Source organism: Brachypodium distachyon, chromosome 3, assembly GCF_000005505.3.
Source record: "Brachypodium distachyon strain Bd21 chromosome 3, Brachypodium_distachyon_v3.0, whole genome shotgun sequence".
Classification (NCBI taxonomy): Eukaryota; Viridiplantae; Streptophyta; class Magnoliopsida; order Poales; family Poaceae; genus Brachypodium; species Brachypodium distachyon.
The window spans coordinates 50,308,512-50,326,915 of record NC_016133.3 but is presented as its reverse complement, the minus strand read 5'-3'; the positions used below and the strand labels follow the sequence as shown (position 1 = coordinate 50,326,915).

Genomic DNA, 18,404 nt, shown 5'->3' with positions numbered 1-18,404 from the left:
CTAGTTAAGTTCGGAAAAAAGTAAGCACTGAAATATTGGTATGGTTGACTAGAGGGGGGGAGGGTGAATAAGCGACTGACAAATTTTATTTTTATTTTTCACTTTTAAGAATACTAGAATTTAATCCTAGGGTTCACTAAAACGTGAATGCAACCCTAAAATGAAATGCAATAGCCGAAGCACAAGATAAACAATTAAAATTGCAAGTAAGTAAAGGGGTGAAAATGATACCACGGGAGACGAAATTTTGATTCTGGAGTTCCACCTTTTGGGGAGGTGTACTTCTCCGTTTGGAGAAGTATTTTACCACAAAGTTAGAGACGCCACAAACGCTCACTTTATGATTTCACCCATGTTTCTTGATATATAATCTGTATTTTTAGATGCTACTTCATACGTCCATATTGAAGTATAAAAAGTATCGGTTAATCTCAACCCTCAAATCTAAAAACTGTATGGTCAGCATTAATTCATTCCGGGGCATCGTAAAATAGCTGGGTTTTTCCCCAAAATTTCCTTCTCAAAGCCATTTTCTACTGCCCTAAGCTAGTTAATCTCAGTAACGAATTCACTGGAACTGAGGAGAAGGGTCAAATTTCGTAATGGTTTAAGGGTTATTTTTGGTTAAGGATTTTAGAAGAGGTCAAATTTGTTATACTCCCTCCAATTCATATTACTTGTCTCAAATTTACTCAAATATGTATGTATCTATGTTTAAAAAGCGTAATCCATTCCACCATACTGAATTTGCCGCACGACATTTCAAATCCATCCGCGTGTGCCGATGGACCGCTTGGTCTAACTTCCTCTGCATACATACGCCGATCGATCGTTTTCGTCATTAAATTGCCTATCTGATGCATGCACGGTGGGAACGCGAGATTACTTTAGTACAGGGCTTTGCGAAGTCATTCGTAAGCTAAAGCTTGATCCTCAATTGGGAGAGTGCAGAGAACCCGTCTCGCTTTCCTCCATTCGACTACTTGACTGATGCTACATTGAGCGGGTCATAAATTCATAATTAGTTGCGGCGCAGCCGTGTCTTTTTCAACCAAGCCTTGATATATAATTTCTCGCCTGGATTTTCCACTTCCACTATTGGAAAGACGCTGACAGGTAATTAAGGATTTAATTAAGGTGGTGCACTTGTGCGAGCTGACAATTGTCTCATGTCTATATATATATATATTTTGAAACTATCTCATGTCTCTATTAGCTTGACCACGTAAGCTGAAGTCCTACTATTTGAGGAAGATTAGAAGTGGATGAGGTTTTTTTTATTGTGCCCCCTCAAAACTTAGTATTCGTATCACTATTCCAAAAAGCGAAAAGGTACTTGTGATATTCGATATGGCATTGAATCGAATCGACCCGGTACAGACGTACAGTATTGAACTTCTCTAACTTATCAACCTTCAAGTGCGGATATCTTTTGGAGCCTGAAGTGAGCCAAAAGCCCAAAACTTCAGTTACGTCTATTACACACACCAGAACATCTTCAGAGCAAGTGGCTGCCGTGACCTTTAATGTAAACGCGACCAGGCAAAGCGGGTGCGTGCCACCAGTTCATCAACAGCCAGGCTACAAGCCTACTCCAATGTAGTTAATCTCGTATGCATACCAGTTCATGCGTAGCGTGGCAATCAGTACAAGCAATGAAGTACAGTAACATTGAAAGCGTCTACTAGATAACTAAATTAAGAAAAGAAAATCCGAGATCAATCAAAGAACGCCGTTTCCTGTAAAGCTGGGTCTCTCGTGGTCGTGGTTGAATTGAAGTGTTCAGTATGTTTCCTTTTAACAAGTGTTTGCTGACGCCAGGACGGCGTGTCGATCGCAAGCAAAGCGCACCGGTTCGTTGCGACTTGCCGAAGACCAAATCAGCCCAGAAATCCCATCCGATTGAATAAATCAGTCCCGTCTAAAATTTCCCACTTGATGATCATGCAAGTCCCAAAGGCCAAAAGGTAGTTTGAACTTCGAACCACATTGATGGCTGGATCCGTTCAGAAAGATAGGCGAGTAGAAATTTTTAATAGATAGAGATCCGCGCTGCAGTTGCACTGATACGGACCATACGGTTCCTGCAAAGGAGAGCGAAAGAAAGAAAAAAGAAAATGTTACCTTTCCGCTTTCCTTTTTGGAGCAGAATTTCTTTCCCATAACGCCAGGCACTACCCGCAGTGAAAGTTACAGCACCACTGAAACGGTCGATTATGTCAAGGCGAATGATTCATCTTGATATTCCTTGGTTATTCCATCCGGAAAGGATAAAAGTGAAGAAATGGTCTTCAACTTTTCTCAGCTTATCGAGTTTCTTTAACCAGGCATGAAGAAAATTCTCAGCTAATTAACGAAAAATCAAACTAAAACTAAGATTAGCACACAGACATGACACCATCGGCCGATCTGACAACCAACACAAACTCAACATACACGGCTTAGAGTCTATCGCCTCGATCTAGAAACTTCAACATCGTCGCAAACCAAGTGAAGCTAGGAAAAATAGTGCACAAAACTTGGTCATCACAATAGCTGGTATCTGCTCGTTATTGTGGACAATTATATTTTTGAGTTGTGGATACAAGGGTTTGGAGTTGGACCAAAGGCATTGGTGTAAACTCACACCCTTTGTCATTGCCGCAAACATTTGAGTGCATTGTTATTGCTCCTCGACAAGGGGTAACATGCCCGCTCCTTCGAAGATCGCTTGCCGATGGTGGTGAGGACCGAGGGAGTGTGAGACTAGGAGGCCCTAGGGTCTTCACCTCCCAAGCCATGCCCTTGGAGTGACATAGCTAGGCTCTCCTGATGGACATTTAATTATAAGCACATTCTCCGTCTTGGCTAACACTGGTGTTTGATAAGCAATCCAAAAAATGGAATGTTAACATACTACCTCACCCATGATGGTGAAAGATGTTGTTGTCTAACTAGCCGATCGATTATGAATTGTCGTGCGAGACATTTCCCGCACATATTAGCATCCAATTGAAGTTATAGGGTGAACATGTTACAATTCCTTATGTTCATGTATGGACAATTAAAATTCCTCTACAAGTTAAGGCGTTTTTATTGTTGATTTGTAAGAATAGCATGTTAAGATAACTTAGTAAAAAGAGGGTGGAAGGGATCCGCATAGTGTGAATTTGAACTATTGATCATCTATTCTTTACATGCTCAATAGCTAAATTCTGTCGAAATGTGGTGAGATGTACCTTTGGATTCAATGATGTGCCCGATTATGTAGAAAACTCAATGAATAGTTGGATATGAAGGTTTAAAGGGTGGCAACGAAGCTATGTGGCCATAGGTGTGTATCAGTTAGCATTTAGGTCTTATTGAGAAAAATTGTAGCATCTGGCCTCCCTGAACCTGAAAACTGTATTTTTGCTCCCTCAAAGCTTTGTGTGAACTGGGAGTCTCTATTTGGCGGACGTCCGCCAGGAAGTAAACCGGAGGACGATTTCTACTTTTCATTTTTTTCCAACTTTTCATTTTTTTTAAAAAAAATAGCTTTTAATTGTTTCTACTTTTCATTTTTATTTTTTGATTTCGGGCTTTTAATTTTGAACTTTTTATTTTCTGAGCTTTTTATTTTTATTGTTTATCCTAGCTTTTTATTTGCAAAAAAATTAACCGATCTGCCGGGAGAGGAGGACCCGCCGGCGAGCCGCTGGATCTCGGTCGGAGGGAGGTGTGCACGGCCTAGATCCGGCGGCAGCAGCACGCGGGCGAGCGGATCTGACGGGAGGAAGGCGGCAAGGCCCAGATCCGGCCTCCCCGTCGATGGTGGCGGCACGGGGAATGAAGGTACTGAGGCGGCGGCGCACGGGAGGCCGCGCGCTGGTGGCTCGCAGCGGCACGGGGAGGGGGAGGAAGGGGTGACTTGGGGTGAGGAAGAGAGGAGTTCCTCTCTTAGAGAGCTTTTTGTCCGCCAGTTTCGGTACCGCCGGAGCCCCCCGGAAGAGGGAATCCGGTGTGAACCTCCGCCACCAGAACCTATTAATGTACTCTTCTCAATTTATCATTAGGTTACGTACTGGACTACAAAAGGATGCTGATCGGGAGAGCCTAAAATGAGGTGTTTTTGGTCCAGACGCGCTTTCTGACCTTCGAGTCTCTCTCCCGAGGCGACTCGGAGGAGTCCCGCCGCCGGCCAAACTACTCCCTTCCAGCCTCTCATTCCCCTCGCCGTTGCCGAAGGAGGTCACCGGGCGAAGTCCCGTGCGACGGATGGCGGCGGCGGGGCCGCGTGCGGCCTCCTCTGGTGTGTCCGTGGTTGTCCCCTCCCTGAGATCCAAAAATCATGGAGGCCAAGATCCGGTTGTGCTCCGTCGCGTCTTGCCATTCCCAGTCAGTGCGGCTATGCGCGCGGCGTTTCCATGGCCCGACCTGCTCCCTGCCATGGGATTCCTTCCCCGGATCCAGCCTTCATGCTTGACGGCTCTCCATGGCACCGATGGCGGTCCCCTGCACTAGATCTGTCGCAGGCTACGGCTTGGTAGGCCAGTCCATGGCGCCGACGGTGGTCATATGCCCCACGGTGCGCGACTCGCTTGGTATGGCCCCTCCACCCCCCCGCTCAGATCCTCCGAGCTCCCGGCCAGATCGTGGCGGCTCTTGGCCAGATGCGGTGGTCTTGTATGGCTACGGCGTATGCACGGCCAGACAAGGGAGGAGCTTCGCCGTCACCCACTTCCACCTACATCCGTCCATCCTCCTCGTCGTTGACTACCTCCCCGTCGCCAAACGCCATTCTCCTTCGCCTCTGCCCACCCAACGCATCCCACTTCACACCACCGAGCCCATCCCCTCAAATCCTACGGGACTGTCGTTCTACATGCTGATTTGGGAAATGCATCGCCTCCCCTGCCCATTCCCACCAACACCTCCAGCCCCTTCCCTTCCACCTCACAGATCAAATAATCTTGATGTTCATGTTGATTAGAGTGATGCTTTGCGCTCCTTTTTTCTCTCCTCGTCCCTCCATCGTCGGCTATGGCATTGCCATGCCTTCGGTAACCATGGTTTGCAGATGGCAGCTATGGTGGCGGCATCGCCTAACGGCCGGTGTCGTGGTTTGGACTTCGAGATCTCTATACAACCTGTGCTATTGAGCTCCAGGATCCATGGTTTGCATGTTGCAGCCCTGGAGGCGGCATCCTCCTGTCGGAGATGGCTGTGATAGAGGGCGACTGTGCTGCTTGTAGTTCTTTGATCTGTGAATCCACCATTCCCACCTTGTCACCTCTAGTTAGTTCCAAATCTCCAGCAAACTTCTGCCAGGTTGCATTTGCTATCATCCTCTTGTCGTTGTATGTGCCTTCCTTCTACACTCCTTCAATGGGTAAACCACCCCCTTTTGGGGAGATATTTTTCACTTGTGGCACTCTTGGAGTGCATGTTACCATCCGGTGGAGGATTTGCGTGACTTTTATGCATGCTTGACGAGCCTCCGTCGTCTTTTGTTTTCCCCAATGATGACATCGGTGCGGCTTCTTGGTGATGATGCTTGTGGTTCCTTGGCTGGCAGTTTCCATGTTTTGCTTGAGCTCTCCGGTGACGATCCTCCTCGCAATCTGGTACTGTCTTCTGGCATCCTGCGGCTTGCGACAGTCCCCTTCTATTGCTCGTGTTACCCTGTTCGTTGATTATACCATGACCTATACTGCATCGTCGTGTCTATATGATGCGGCTTAGCTTCGGTTTAGAAGGTTCATTTCGCGTTGTGTTGTAATCATGTAGTGGGGTCTTTCTGTTTTTTCTATGTTTCTTGCTCCGGCAAGTTTTTGGGAATACATTCAGGTGGGGATCCCCCCCCCCCTCTAAAAAAAGAGGTGTTTTGAGACTGTCCGGAATTACATCCAAATCTTTGATTGAATGTTGATGTAGCTAAGTTATTTCTTTTAGTTTGGTTTAGCTGTTGTCGATGTAATGTTCAATTGAGGCAGTATGGGTTATATGTTTTCTATCAACTCCTTGGCATTTCTGTTGAACCAGAAGACTTCGTAGTACTCGACTGTTTCATTAATGAAATCAGGAGTTGTGTTCTTTTAATCGAAAAGAAAAACATACTAGCACCTCGCTTTACGCCTTGATCATAAGTTAGTTCCACGGGCCCTTTCATATGGACTGTCCGATTTCTATTTTCTAATCCACGCAACCAGAAGCACATGCTCATCCAGTATTTAAACCGACACAGGAGGGTACAGTCATCCTTCTCCCTCCCTGCTCATCATGAAAGTACAAACAGATCGAGCAATAAACAATGAAACGAGCATGCACTTACAAAGGCAAAAGAAAAAACAATGAAACAAGCAATGTACATGGACTGCATCCAATCAACAATAAATAAAAAAAGAACAAGTTGGAACGAACGCTGCTATTCCCCCTCGTTTTGTCACCCCAATGGTGTATGGACGCACCTGCTAGGAAATTGCCCCCCGGCCCGATTGACCACGTTTTGCTATCTATCGGCGGAAGCCGAGCATAAATACCCCAACGCCCTCGCAATCCCCACAGCATCAGACCAGCGAGACGCACTCCTCCGAGCACACCCAATTCCATCACATACATACAGCGAGAGCGGCTTAGCCGGCTGTACTTGCTGCGACGTACCTGCGAGGAGGAAGCTAGAGAAGAGAAGCAACAGCAATGGGGAGGGCTCCGTGCTGCGAGAAGATGGGGCTTAAGAGGGGCCCATGGACGGCAGAGGAAGACAGGACGCTAGTGGCTCACATCGAGCAGCACGGGCACAGCAACTGGCGGGCGCTGCCGAAGCAGGCCGGGCTGCTCCGCTGCGGCAAGAGCTGCCGCCTCCGGTGGATCAACTACCTGCGCCCTGACATCAAGCGCGGCAACTTCACCAGGGAGGAGGAAGACGCCATCATCCAGCTCCACGACATGCTCGGCAACAGGTACTAATCAAATCCCATCTTTTGGTTTGGTTCTGCTTTAATCTGGCTGTTGGGTTCTGCTGGAGTATAATTTGAGCACGCTAATTAAACAATTCTTGTTCTTATGATTCAGATGGTCAGCGATTGCCGCGAGGCTGCCTGGGAGGACGGATAACGAGATCAAGAATGTCTGGCACACACACATCAAGAAGAGGCTCGAAGGAAAAACACAAGGCACAGCTACCGGTGCGCCGGCCAAGCGCAAAGCCAAGAAGCACGTGGCTTCTGTGAACACGACGCTCCAGCAGCAGCAGCAGGGCCCGGTCTCCTCCGTGCCGGTCTCGCCGGAGCAGTCCCTATCGACGTCATCCTCCACCGACAACGACTGCATGGCCTCGTCGTTGGAGAACACGGGCAGCTCTGCCTCGGACTCGCACGAGTTCCAGATTGACGACAGCTTCTGGTCGGAGACTCTGGCGATGGCCGTGGACAGCAGCTCCGGTTCAGGGATGGAAGCCGCCGAGTCCTTCGACGCGGATAGCGCTTCCCCGTCGTCGTCGTCGAGCAACGACGAGATGGACTTCTGGGTCAAGCTGTTCATGCAGGCCGGTGACATGCAGAGTTTGTCCCAGATTTAAAGTGGAGAGGATCAGAGGATTTTGGGGGCAGTTCTTCATTATTTTTCTCACTGTTCTGAGAGGCTCATATGCGGGGGAACAGGCGTGTGGCACTGCCGTACCACCGTACGAGAAGCCCCGTGCAGGAGAACGTACAGCCACAATGCCGCCGGAAGGGCACATCGAGCAAACTCAAAACGTTCGAAGGGAGAAGCGGCGGCGGCCATCGTGCAGTGCACACGCCCGCTTCAGACTGGACATGGAAATCCGAGGCGGGATCGATTTCTCATGGCGTACGAGGAACTCGGAAGTTCTGATTCTTTCAACCAGTAGCTCATCGGCTGATTTGACTTGACCTTCGTTGCTAGCCAGCGACATGATCAAGCATTTCATGAAAGTTTGATGTATTCTTTACACTTTAGTCAGTTTAAATCTTCAGCTTCTTGTTAGGTGGTTAAAGTGTCTTCACGGTTCGCATAGTGGCACTAACATGAAAGGGTAGACGAGTTAATAGCTGAGTATCTTTCGACATATTGATAGTCATATTCATTAAGACTCTGCTCTGCTTGATTGATTGATTTCTATGGGAGGTACTGGTACTTAGTTCGAAAACTTGCAACTGAGCTCGGGCTCCAGTGAGTCTGAAATCGTCAACAAATAAAAACTCACATCTGCAGGTTTCAAAAATCATGAAAAAAACAACAACAAAGTATATATCGATGTCTACTATGTACATGCAAATTTTCGTTAAGAAATATACTGATTTGTGGGCTACAAGAAAAGGCTAAATGTGATTTTTCATAGAAGGTGTACCTTTTGCTATTGAAAATCTACAAATTTGTTTTTTTTTTGTGTCTGACATGTTAATAATTTCTTCACAGAAATTTATATCTATGTATAGGACATATATACATATATGCGCAGTGTCCCGAATTGTTTGAAACTTCAAAACATGATTTCTTTTGTTTTGTTACGCTGGAATTAAAACATGATTTCTGATTATTATTATTTGAAATTTTTGTTCTCGCCCGAGCTCTAAACGTCCATGTATGTGAGTAGCACTGTAGCACAATATTAAATGATTTTTTCTTTGCATGACACTATTACACGGAACAACCAAGATATTTATGAAGGAGGGCATTTTACAGGTGAAAAAAAGGAGGGCATATTACGTTTGTGTTAAGTCAAAAAAATAAGTTTAACCAAGTTTACAGAGAAAAATCAAGATCTACATTACCAAATCAATATCATTATGTCCACCGTCAAATATATTTTATGTAGTGCATCTTGAGTTCCCACATTTTTTTAATAGCCAAATAGACCCTCTCAAATAAAAAGAGTTAGTTTGGGGCCTGATCTAGTATTAATCTATTGGTCTTGATAGGGCATACTCATTTCTTGAGTGATGCCATGGACGCTTGGCGGTTCTCGATTTTATTACATATCAGAATATTTAATTAAATTTGGTCAAAAGAAAAGGAAAATAAAACCAGTGACACATGAATTGGAGCCAAACTTGTGCACTATTCAAACTTTCTCACAATTTCTTCAACTTTTGTTGGATTTTAGCAATTCAACATTGAAACTGAATCACTGCAATCACCAAGATCCTGATAATCCAAATAGTGCCCGAGATTTGATCAAAACTGTATTTTTAAACCTTGAGGAGCTTCCAAGCCATGCCAAATGCATGTAATCAACGATCATTGTTGGGATAAATACATACATGGGAAGTATTTGGGCCCACAATTATCCTCTATATCCCCATTTCTACTTGGTATGGGTACTCTTCTTCCTGAACTCTCAAATGATATGTTAATTCTTTTGAATATTATGTGAAGTTGCTTCTACATTCAGGGAAGGCCCAGTTGGCCGAGTTATCTCTCAGTCCACTCATAGAGCCATAGGATCGAAATTTTCTCGTCAATTTTGCATCTACACATATCGTAAAGTCGACCTGAATGGTCATCCACAACGACTAGAAATAGAAAAACCCTTTATTTTATTATCATCACAACCTTATTGTACTTGGACACATTACGCATGTAAGCACCTTTAATTGATTTTCCGAAAAATACCAAGAAAAAATTGAACTCCTTGATTTGAAAGGAAGACATCGATCACACCCAGTTTTTTTTTTCTTTTGTAGGGCGTAGTTCAACGAATTGCCCAAACTCAGTTTGGCTGCAACTATTCTCAGATTTTCCTGTTGATGATTTACAAAAACACTCACAAATTATGTTTTCGACATAAATTCTGTTTTTGATCCAATAATTCAATTCAATTTTATGTAGCATAGGCTGCATAGCTCATAGGAGTATATCACTGAACTAATGGTTGGTCGGAGTTTAAACTTGTACGGTCAGATTACTAGTAAGAAAACTTGTACAATCTATCACTCACAATCTAATTATGCGTGATATAGTTGTTGTCAATGGAGGTAAAAGAGGCTTCCATTTGTAATTTTCTAACCACGGACTTCTGGAATAGGATGATAAAGAGGGCCCCATTTCGTTGATCCGATACTCGTTCTTTAAGGTATCAAGGTCATATCGAATCCAAAATGTCGTAAAGCTAAGTAGATTTGGCACTCGCTTAGAGTCTTTCTCACTTTGAAACAGAGGCTAAGGGATGCCATACTTAATAGTCGTGGTGGGCAGACTCAATTCCACGATTTCAAGTGACGATTAGATGACGAATTGACACCAACACATCCCACTTCGGTGTTTTTACTAAAGGCAATGTGTCAAGGTGTTCCAACTCCCAAATATCGAAGTCCCAATGTGAATGCGTGTGCCTTCTGGACTGTCTGCTTTTATTTACTCGCAGCTCTACTAGTAGTTCCTTGGACTGGAGACTGGACTCTTGTGCTTTGAACTAATTAACCTCTACGCTACTCTATTCGGTCGTTAAGGAATGACGCATGCGAGTTTCATACTGCTAGCGGTACTAGCGAGGTAGTAGGAGGATATTGCGACTTTGCGGTCAAAGAAGCGAAATGGCATATTTGATTGCCTCCAGGGAACACGATCAGGCCGAAGCAGGTAAAAGGTCTTTGATCTATCAGGCCGAAGAGGGACTTGTTTGGTAGCCAGGCACGAACATTGAAGCACCTTTTCATATGTTTGGAAATTTTGATGTAAAAGTGAAACTTTGTGCTTGGCGAAAGAAAAACAAATGTCTTAAACTTACCAAATACCAAATATGAATGTATCTATGTTTAAAAACATCTAGATATATGTAATATTTCGACATATAATATGGGCATGAGGGAGTACATATAAAAGGCCAGGTAACTTTCTAAGTACTAAACTTATTCTTTTATACAGGATGCAAACAGTAAATTTTGCCCCAAAAAAAATGAAATCACAAATACATATGAAAGAGTATCGTTCTAAGTAGTACGGAGCACTCGATCCTAAATTATTGCCGTAGTTTAGTGCAAATTAAAATAAAACAAGGACAACAATTTAAGATGGAATGAATACTAAATTTATTTTTACACAGGTTGCAAACAGTAACTTTTGCAAAAATAAAAAATACATATATTCGAATTATATGTGTAACTTTTCGAAATTATCTGACATTCATTCGATGGGAACATTCGATGACCCTGTGGATCTTGTCGTGAAGCGGAGCCTATTTACTGCGTGCCACATATGGAACGATCCTGGTAGGTGCATTTGCATGCGTGCATCAGTTTGATGATTATCGATGACACGCTAGCAAACAAAATCGACTAGATACAGTCGTAGTACCATTTCTTTTTTGAGCAGCGCAAAAAAGTATATTTTGCACTGACTTGTGTCTTGTCTATACTCCTATGGACGAATGTGGGGTACTGAAAAATAGTTGGTTTTGTCAGTACGTAGGCCTTGGTTCTGTCGTCAGTTGCACGCGGCATGTGAATTGAATATTGCTCCCAGAGACCCAGACACAGCTTTTACCGTTAAACTATCGAAAAATGCCCACAGGAGGAAAACGAGGTCGTAAGCGTGACCTTCCTTTTGCCCCAAAAAAAAATGTGACCTCCCTTTTTAAATATCCCTGTTTGTTTTTCGAACAACCATGTGTGCGTGTGTGCCCCTCTGCCTTTAGTCTGAGCTATGATTGCAATTATTAAAGGACAAAATGTTTAGGCAATGCACACATGAAAAGTAGTCCCGTTAGCAGGTTCAGAAACAATAACAAAAAAAGCCGGTAGCATGATACTCCGAATCTCTGATAGCAAAAACTACTCCAATTCGATGTTTTTTCCCCCGAAAAGAGGGCAAAGCCATGATAATTAGCCACTTAACTAGCCATACTAAATGAGGGTACATCAATAGACCTTTCTAAGTACACCAGCTGAGATAAAAAGTACCGTTGCAGGAGAAGGTGATCTCTGGGCCTGGGGAGATCTTGGCTAGCGCCGACACTTCACATTTTGCAAGACCTGATTGATGGACGTCTACAGTCGTGTGAACGTACGTGAGACACTGGTCAGTAGTGGTCAAAAATAAGATGCTCGAAGGCTCGAAGCATCATCAACTTGTGTCGCGTACGTAGTACCCTATGGGCACCAATAGGACTGACTATAGGACTAGGGCATCATTTGCGGCTAGGTTTGACTCGACATGGCCATGCAGGAAGGCCCGTTGACACTTTGACCGTTGAGCCAGCTGCATGCATGGCGAAGTAGCGGCATCGATTCCTTGGTCAATTTATAAACTCACATGGGCTCATTCAAAGTTCATAGAATCAAATCACTCGTCCCTTCAGCAGCTTCAAAAGCAGGATTTTAATTCTCGCATTATTGCGGGAACCGTACGGTTCATCGTGTCGATTTACTCCAATTCGATGCTAGACTCCCAGCACTGGTTTGAGCAGGGACCTGGGCTTGAGTACACCGACCGTTTTCGCCGTGAAATCGCCCCCTGTACATAATGGTAACATGCACGATGGGGACATAGCATATTTACTCGATTTAATTATAGTCGTAGTACTTAATTAGTCGATGACTAGATGCTCCATTGAGCAGGTCTTAAATTCCTGCAGCGCGGCGCCGTCATTTTCGGCAGCGTCGCTAGCCTTGATAGGTTCTCGGTCGCCTAGACCTTTGGGAGGCTTCGTTAGTCACTTTCCTCATCCACTGTCCGGCCGGATTCCGGAAGAGATGTTGATGTAACATGAGCAAGTTAGTTTGATTCGCTACGTTAGTTTGACCATGGAAACTCTTTTTTTTTTAGAATCATGTATAATTTTATTCAAACTCGACGTCCATTACAGGTACATTGATTTGGATAAAAATCCGCAAAACTATAAAGTAACTCCTATAACTAAGAATTACATTGAAGTCTTTCAAAGAAATCTTCTCCACGATATCAATCTTTGCAACTTGAAATACTACAAAGGCTTCAGTAAAGATATTATAATCAGACTGGAGCAGCGACATCGTTACTCGAACACCTGCACGAACTGGAAACTCAAGATATTGAGTCCCTTCTGAAAATTACGTATATGCAGTAATTGTTTTCTTTTACAGAAGCGATTAAATCAACACGTACGGTACAGACGTAAGTATGGAATACCTTTCAATTACGTCTACACGCTCAACACGTCTATATATACACAAATTATGGGCTGGTCTGTAAGGTGTTAGTCTGAACCCTGAACATGGGTTCCACTTGCTGTAAAACAGGTCAGGACAGAAATGGTGTTGCTCAGCTGGGATACAGTATATAATTTCGTGTATCTGTATAACAGCTCATACGTTTTGCATCACAGTTAGCACAAGTAACATTGAAAGGGTTTTACCAGACTGAATGAAGCGGTCTGTGTCATACTAGTTGATCGTTCTAGCTTATCTCCTTCTTAATCAATCAACAAGCTGCAATGCTGGGTCTCTCCTTGTTGAATATTGAAGTGTTCACTGACGCCTTGTCGATCGAAAGCAAAACGCTCGGATTGGCGAAGGCTCGATGAGGACCTGATCAGCTCAGGACCCCACTTGATTGAGCTGGTCTTGTCTAAAATTTCCACTAGATGGTCATACATGTCCCAAAGGGGAAAGAAAAAGTAGTTTGAACTTTAAGGCTCCAGCCACACCGACGGCTGATCCCCCGTTGACAGAGATGTAGGCACATACTGCAAACTAAACTAATTAATGTAATCCGAGATCCACGGTTCTTCGCATGGAAATGCTTTTTCTCCACTTTCCTATTCAGGAGTTTTTTTTTCTTTACAAATGGCCGGGCAAGCACTTCTAATTCGACTCACTCCGTTCCATAATTCTTCTCGAAATATTACATGTATCTAGACATTTTTTAGAAATAGAGACATCCATTTTTTTTTATCAAATTTGAGACAAGAATTATGAAACGGTGGGAGTAGCTTCTAGAAATGTGAAATTACTGTTAGTTCTAAAACGATCGATCACGTTGTTTTCACCTTCAAAAGGAGGGTTAAAGTTTCTACACATGTACGTAAACTCGTTCTTATGAACGCACGCAAAGTCTATCCCTATGAGCATCTCCGAGAGATTGGGCCGCTGACCACTGGCGGAGCCAGCCTAATGCCTGGGCATGCAATGCATACTCAGGTATTTTGGCAGAGTACTACTTGTATATTTGTAGGCAAATTTTGGAATTTGTCTATTGTTTAATGATTTACTCCCGTAGAGTTTATGTCACATGTTGTTTAGATCAATGTCGATTGATTTAATTAGCTAGCTAGTTTTGTAGAGTTTATGTCCTATTTAGTCGCCAAATGTATGACCGTTGTTTTACATGTGTTCGTGTTCATTTGGCGCTGGGTGTGTTGAGGTGTGTGATTTATACTCCATCGTACTCCGTATACGTTAAGAAATTGTATGTGGTAAAAGATCAGTTTGCCAAGTACATGTGTAGTATGCTTGTTCAATGCGTCGTAGATGCTATACGTACCGTCCTTTAGATCATCTCTAATAAAAAAAATGTGCATACCCATGTTCCAAATCCTGACTCCGCCCCTGCCGCCGACGGATCATCTCGCACACTCTACCTCTATGAGCATCTCCGAGAGACTGGTCCGCCGGCGGATCATCTTGAGATTAAGATTGACGAAGTCACCACAATGCGAGCATCCATGCCAAGTCTGAGACTTGAACCTGGATGGGCTGGTTTCACCACAAGGAACCAACCACCTGACTTAGGCTCAGTTCGCCTGAAATTTAAATTTTCTTCAGTGAATATTATAACGAATATTGTAACTTGATGGCCATTGGTTAGTTCTTTTTTCTGAAAGTAAATATTCGACCAATGGCCATCAAGTTATAATATGGCTATTGGCTTTGTCAAGCGTTCCATCAACCATGATCACGCGGCAATGCTCCAAGTTTTTTTTTAAGATCACGTTGTTTTTCCCTAATTCCCTTCAAAAGGAAGGTTCAATTTTTCGGCAAATGTATTCTCGTGGTGGTTTTGATGTTAGCGTCCGCGCGGTTTGGCCTAGACTTTCCATGTGTCTCGTCAAACTAGCACACCGTCGACGAGATCATTTTTACATCTCCTGCGATCAGTTTCTGTTGGTCTTAAAAATGGACTCAAGAAGGCTAATGCCACTGGAGCACGGATGGATGAGGTTAGGCCCGATCCATGAACTTAAATGGCCTCGTTAACACAAGTGGTTAAGCACCTTGCTTTGTCATAGGCTAAGTTCTATTGTTTACCATATTGTAGAGTTACCATTTATTTTGTATCCATTTAGAACACTCACATCTGCTTTACCAGTTAAGAGGGCTAATTCAATACAATCCCCCTCCCAAACTCAGAAGGGTAGATGGTCTTTTCACATTTTTTCTTCTACTTTTGCTCTTTTTTTGCCTAATATTTTCCTTTCTCCTGGCTCCTTCCTCTCTCGCAAAGCATCTGCAGCCTAAAGTATTGTTTCGACAGTCCCATCGGTGAGATTGTGTGAAATTGTGTCTACTATGACGGTGTGAAATTTCATCTCGATCCGACGGTGAAATCTCCGGCCAATTCCAAAACACCAAGTGTTGTTCGGATTCCTCACGGCCGTTCGTCACAGCACGAATGTCTGACTTGTTCGCATGTTTCCCGTTGATCCAATCAATGTTTCGAAGATTCCTTCGGTGAGATTGTGCAGAATTTTGTGTAATACCACAGTGTAAACTTTAGTCATGATCCAACAGTGGAATCTCCAGAAAACTTGAAAACACCGAGTGTTGTTTGAATTTCTCGCGACCCTGAGAGACAGCACAAACGTCCAAATTGTTCGCATGTTCCCCGCTGCCTCAAGAAAGATTTCGACAATCCCTGCGATGAGAATGTGCGGAATTTTGTGTACTACTACAATGTGAAATTTCATCGCGATCCAACGGTGGAATCTCCGGAAAATTGCAAAACATCGAGCGTTGTTTGGATTTTTCACAACCGTGCGGGACAGCAGCAACGTCCGACTTGTTCGCATGTTTCCTGCTGGGTCAAGAAGTATTTTGCTGATCCCTTTGGTGGGATTGTGCGGAATTGTGTCTATTACAAGCTCGTGAAATTTCGTCGCGAACCAATGGTGCAATCTCCGGCAAAATCAAAAACACTTAGTGTTGTTAGGAGCCAGGTGGAAAAAAAAGAAGAAAATATTAATTAATGTCAATCATGCCCTTTTTATGAAGGAGTACGGAGTGATCTGAACCGTCCTTATATTTTCGTTGGAGGAGAGAGGGTGTATTGAACCAGAACACTGAACCTACAACTATCTTTTTTTCTTTTTACCACAAAATCTACAACTATGTTTATGTTTAACCATGCAACCAGAAACACATCATCAGCCTACGACCCTTTTGAAACCGACAGAGGGGGTACTCTGATCATGCCTGACCCGATACAAATTTAAAGTGCAAACAAAGGCAAAGAATAAAAAATTGAAACAAGCAACGTACATGGACTCCATCCAATCCAAACGAATAGAAAAGGAACAAGTTGGAGCTAACGCTAGTACTACTAGCCTACATTTCTCCCTCGTTTTGTCACCCAATGGTGTGGCCGCACCTACGCGGCAACTGCCCCAATTGACCACGTTCTCCCATGGTCGCCATGCCGAGCATAAATAGCGCAACGAACTCGCAATCGACACAGCATCAGCCATTCATCCGTACTCCTCCGAGCAGCTCTCAGGCAGGCAACTCTCTCGCCCAAGCGTCAAGAGGTACCGAGCACAGGCAGGAGCTAGCAACTTAGCCTGCCGACAAGAGGAATCACAGGAAGGAAGAAACAGAGGAGCGAGAGCAAGAGCTATAGCAATGGGGAGGGCTCCGTGCTGCGAGAAGATGGGGCTCAAGAGGGGCCCGTGGACGGCCGAGGAAGACAGGACCCTAGTGGCTCACATCGAGCAGCACGGGCACAGCAACTGGCGGGCGCTTCCGAAGCAGGCCGGGCTGCTCCGCTGCGGCAAGAGCTGCCGCCTCCGTTGGATCAACTACCTGCGCCCTGACATCAAGCGCGGCAACTTCACCAGGGAAGAGGAGGACGCCATCATCCAGCTCCACGCCATGCTCGGCAACAGGTACTAATTAATTCCACCTAAATCTGAACTTGATCGAGTCGGTTTAATTAATTTTCTGCTTCATTCCGCCGAAAGATCATGCGCACTAAACTAAACAACTCTTCTGATTCAGATGGTCCACGATTGCCGCGAGGCTGCCTGGGAGGACGGACAACGAGATCAAGAATGTCTGGCACACGCACCTCAAGAAGCGGCTTGAATCCAAGCAATCTGGCGGCGGCCAGGCACAAGCTGCGCCCAAGCGCAGAGCCAAGAAGGCGCCTGTGGCTGTGACTGTGAGTAGAACCGAGGTGCCAACTTCAGTGCCTGTGTCGCCGGAGCAGTCCCTCTCGACGTCGTCCGGCGCCAGCGGCTACTCGATGGAGGCCCCGTCGTTGGAGAACGCGGACAGCGTCACATCGGAGGAGTTCCAGATTGACGACAGCTTCTGGGCCGAGACACTGGCAATGACGGTGGACAGCCCCCGTTCAGGGATGGAGTCCGGGGACTGCTTGGGTGTGGACGGTTCTTCGCCGTCGTCGAGCAATGCCGACATGGATTTCTGGGTCAAACTGTTCATGCAGGCCGGAGACATGCAGAATTTGTCCCAGATTTAGGCTGATCCGAGGATATGATCCGCTGGGTTTCTTTTTCCTTTTTTGTGTGTGCTTATTTTCACTTTCACTATTCTTTGAATCATTGGTGTGCTGCGTTGTGGTGGCCTACGTGTATACTTATCTGTACAATGGAAGAGCTTGAGACGCAGAAAGTAAATGGTTCATGGGGGTGCTTGCCCATCGAGAGAAAAATGGGTCATGATAACTGATTGGCAAGTGCCCGCGGTATGCACGATTGCACAAAGAGCCTTGCAATTGCTGCCATTTTTCCCAATATATATGTTGAATGTGTTGAAAGGAAGAACCTTCTGTATCTAAGTAAAAACAACTCCATTACTAGATTTCTCTAAACATGCAAGCATGTCACATCATCATATATAATTAATTTGTTCATACCTATTTAGTGGAAAACTCATATTTTGCATGCATGTTACTTCCATCAAGCTATCCCCACTAAGTGAAAAATGTACAATTTCATTATATTTTTAAATTTTGAATATCTTTTTGTTAACTAAAAATTTCCGCAACAACGTGCGAGGCATCATCTAGTTTCTTGAAATGAAAGATTGCTATGCCTTCTTCTTCCTCTGCAACAAAAAAGTGCGCACACCCTCAAACCGTTCATGGTTAGCTAGGTAATCCCTCCATTCCATAATTCTTGTCGGAATATTACATGTATCTAGACACCTTTTAGGAATAGATACATCCATTTTTAGACAAATTTGAGACAAGAATTATGGAAGGGAGTGAGT

At 44.4% G+C, this 18,404-nt stretch overlaps 2 protein-coding genes across 2 annotated transcripts; both read left to right on the top strand.

Moving 5' to 3' along the window:
* The first annotated feature begins 6,501 nt into the window (after positions 1-6,501).
* On the top strand, positions 6,502-8,088 carry LOC100838021 (transcription factor MYB30). The gene is made up of 2 exons (XM_003575344.4): positions 6,502-6,920; positions 7,033-8,088. Exons 1-2 carry the CDS (start codon positions 6,658-6,660, stop codon positions 7,535-7,537), a joined length of 768 nt encoding a protein of 255 aa, XP_003575392.1. The 5' UTR covers positions 6,502-6,657; the 3' UTR covers positions 7,538-8,088.
* An 8,435-nt stretch (positions 8,089-16,523) lies between these two features.
* On the top strand, positions 16,524-17,878 carry LOC100837713 (transcription factor MYB30). The gene is made up of 2 exons (XM_003575343.4): positions 16,524-17,056; positions 17,169-17,878. Exons 1-2 carry the CDS (start codon positions 16,794-16,796, stop codon positions 17,650-17,652), a joined length of 747 nt encoding a protein of 248 aa, XP_003575391.1. The 5' UTR covers positions 16,524-16,793; the 3' UTR covers positions 17,653-17,878.
* The last annotated feature ends 526 nt before the right edge of the window (positions 17,879-18,404 follow it).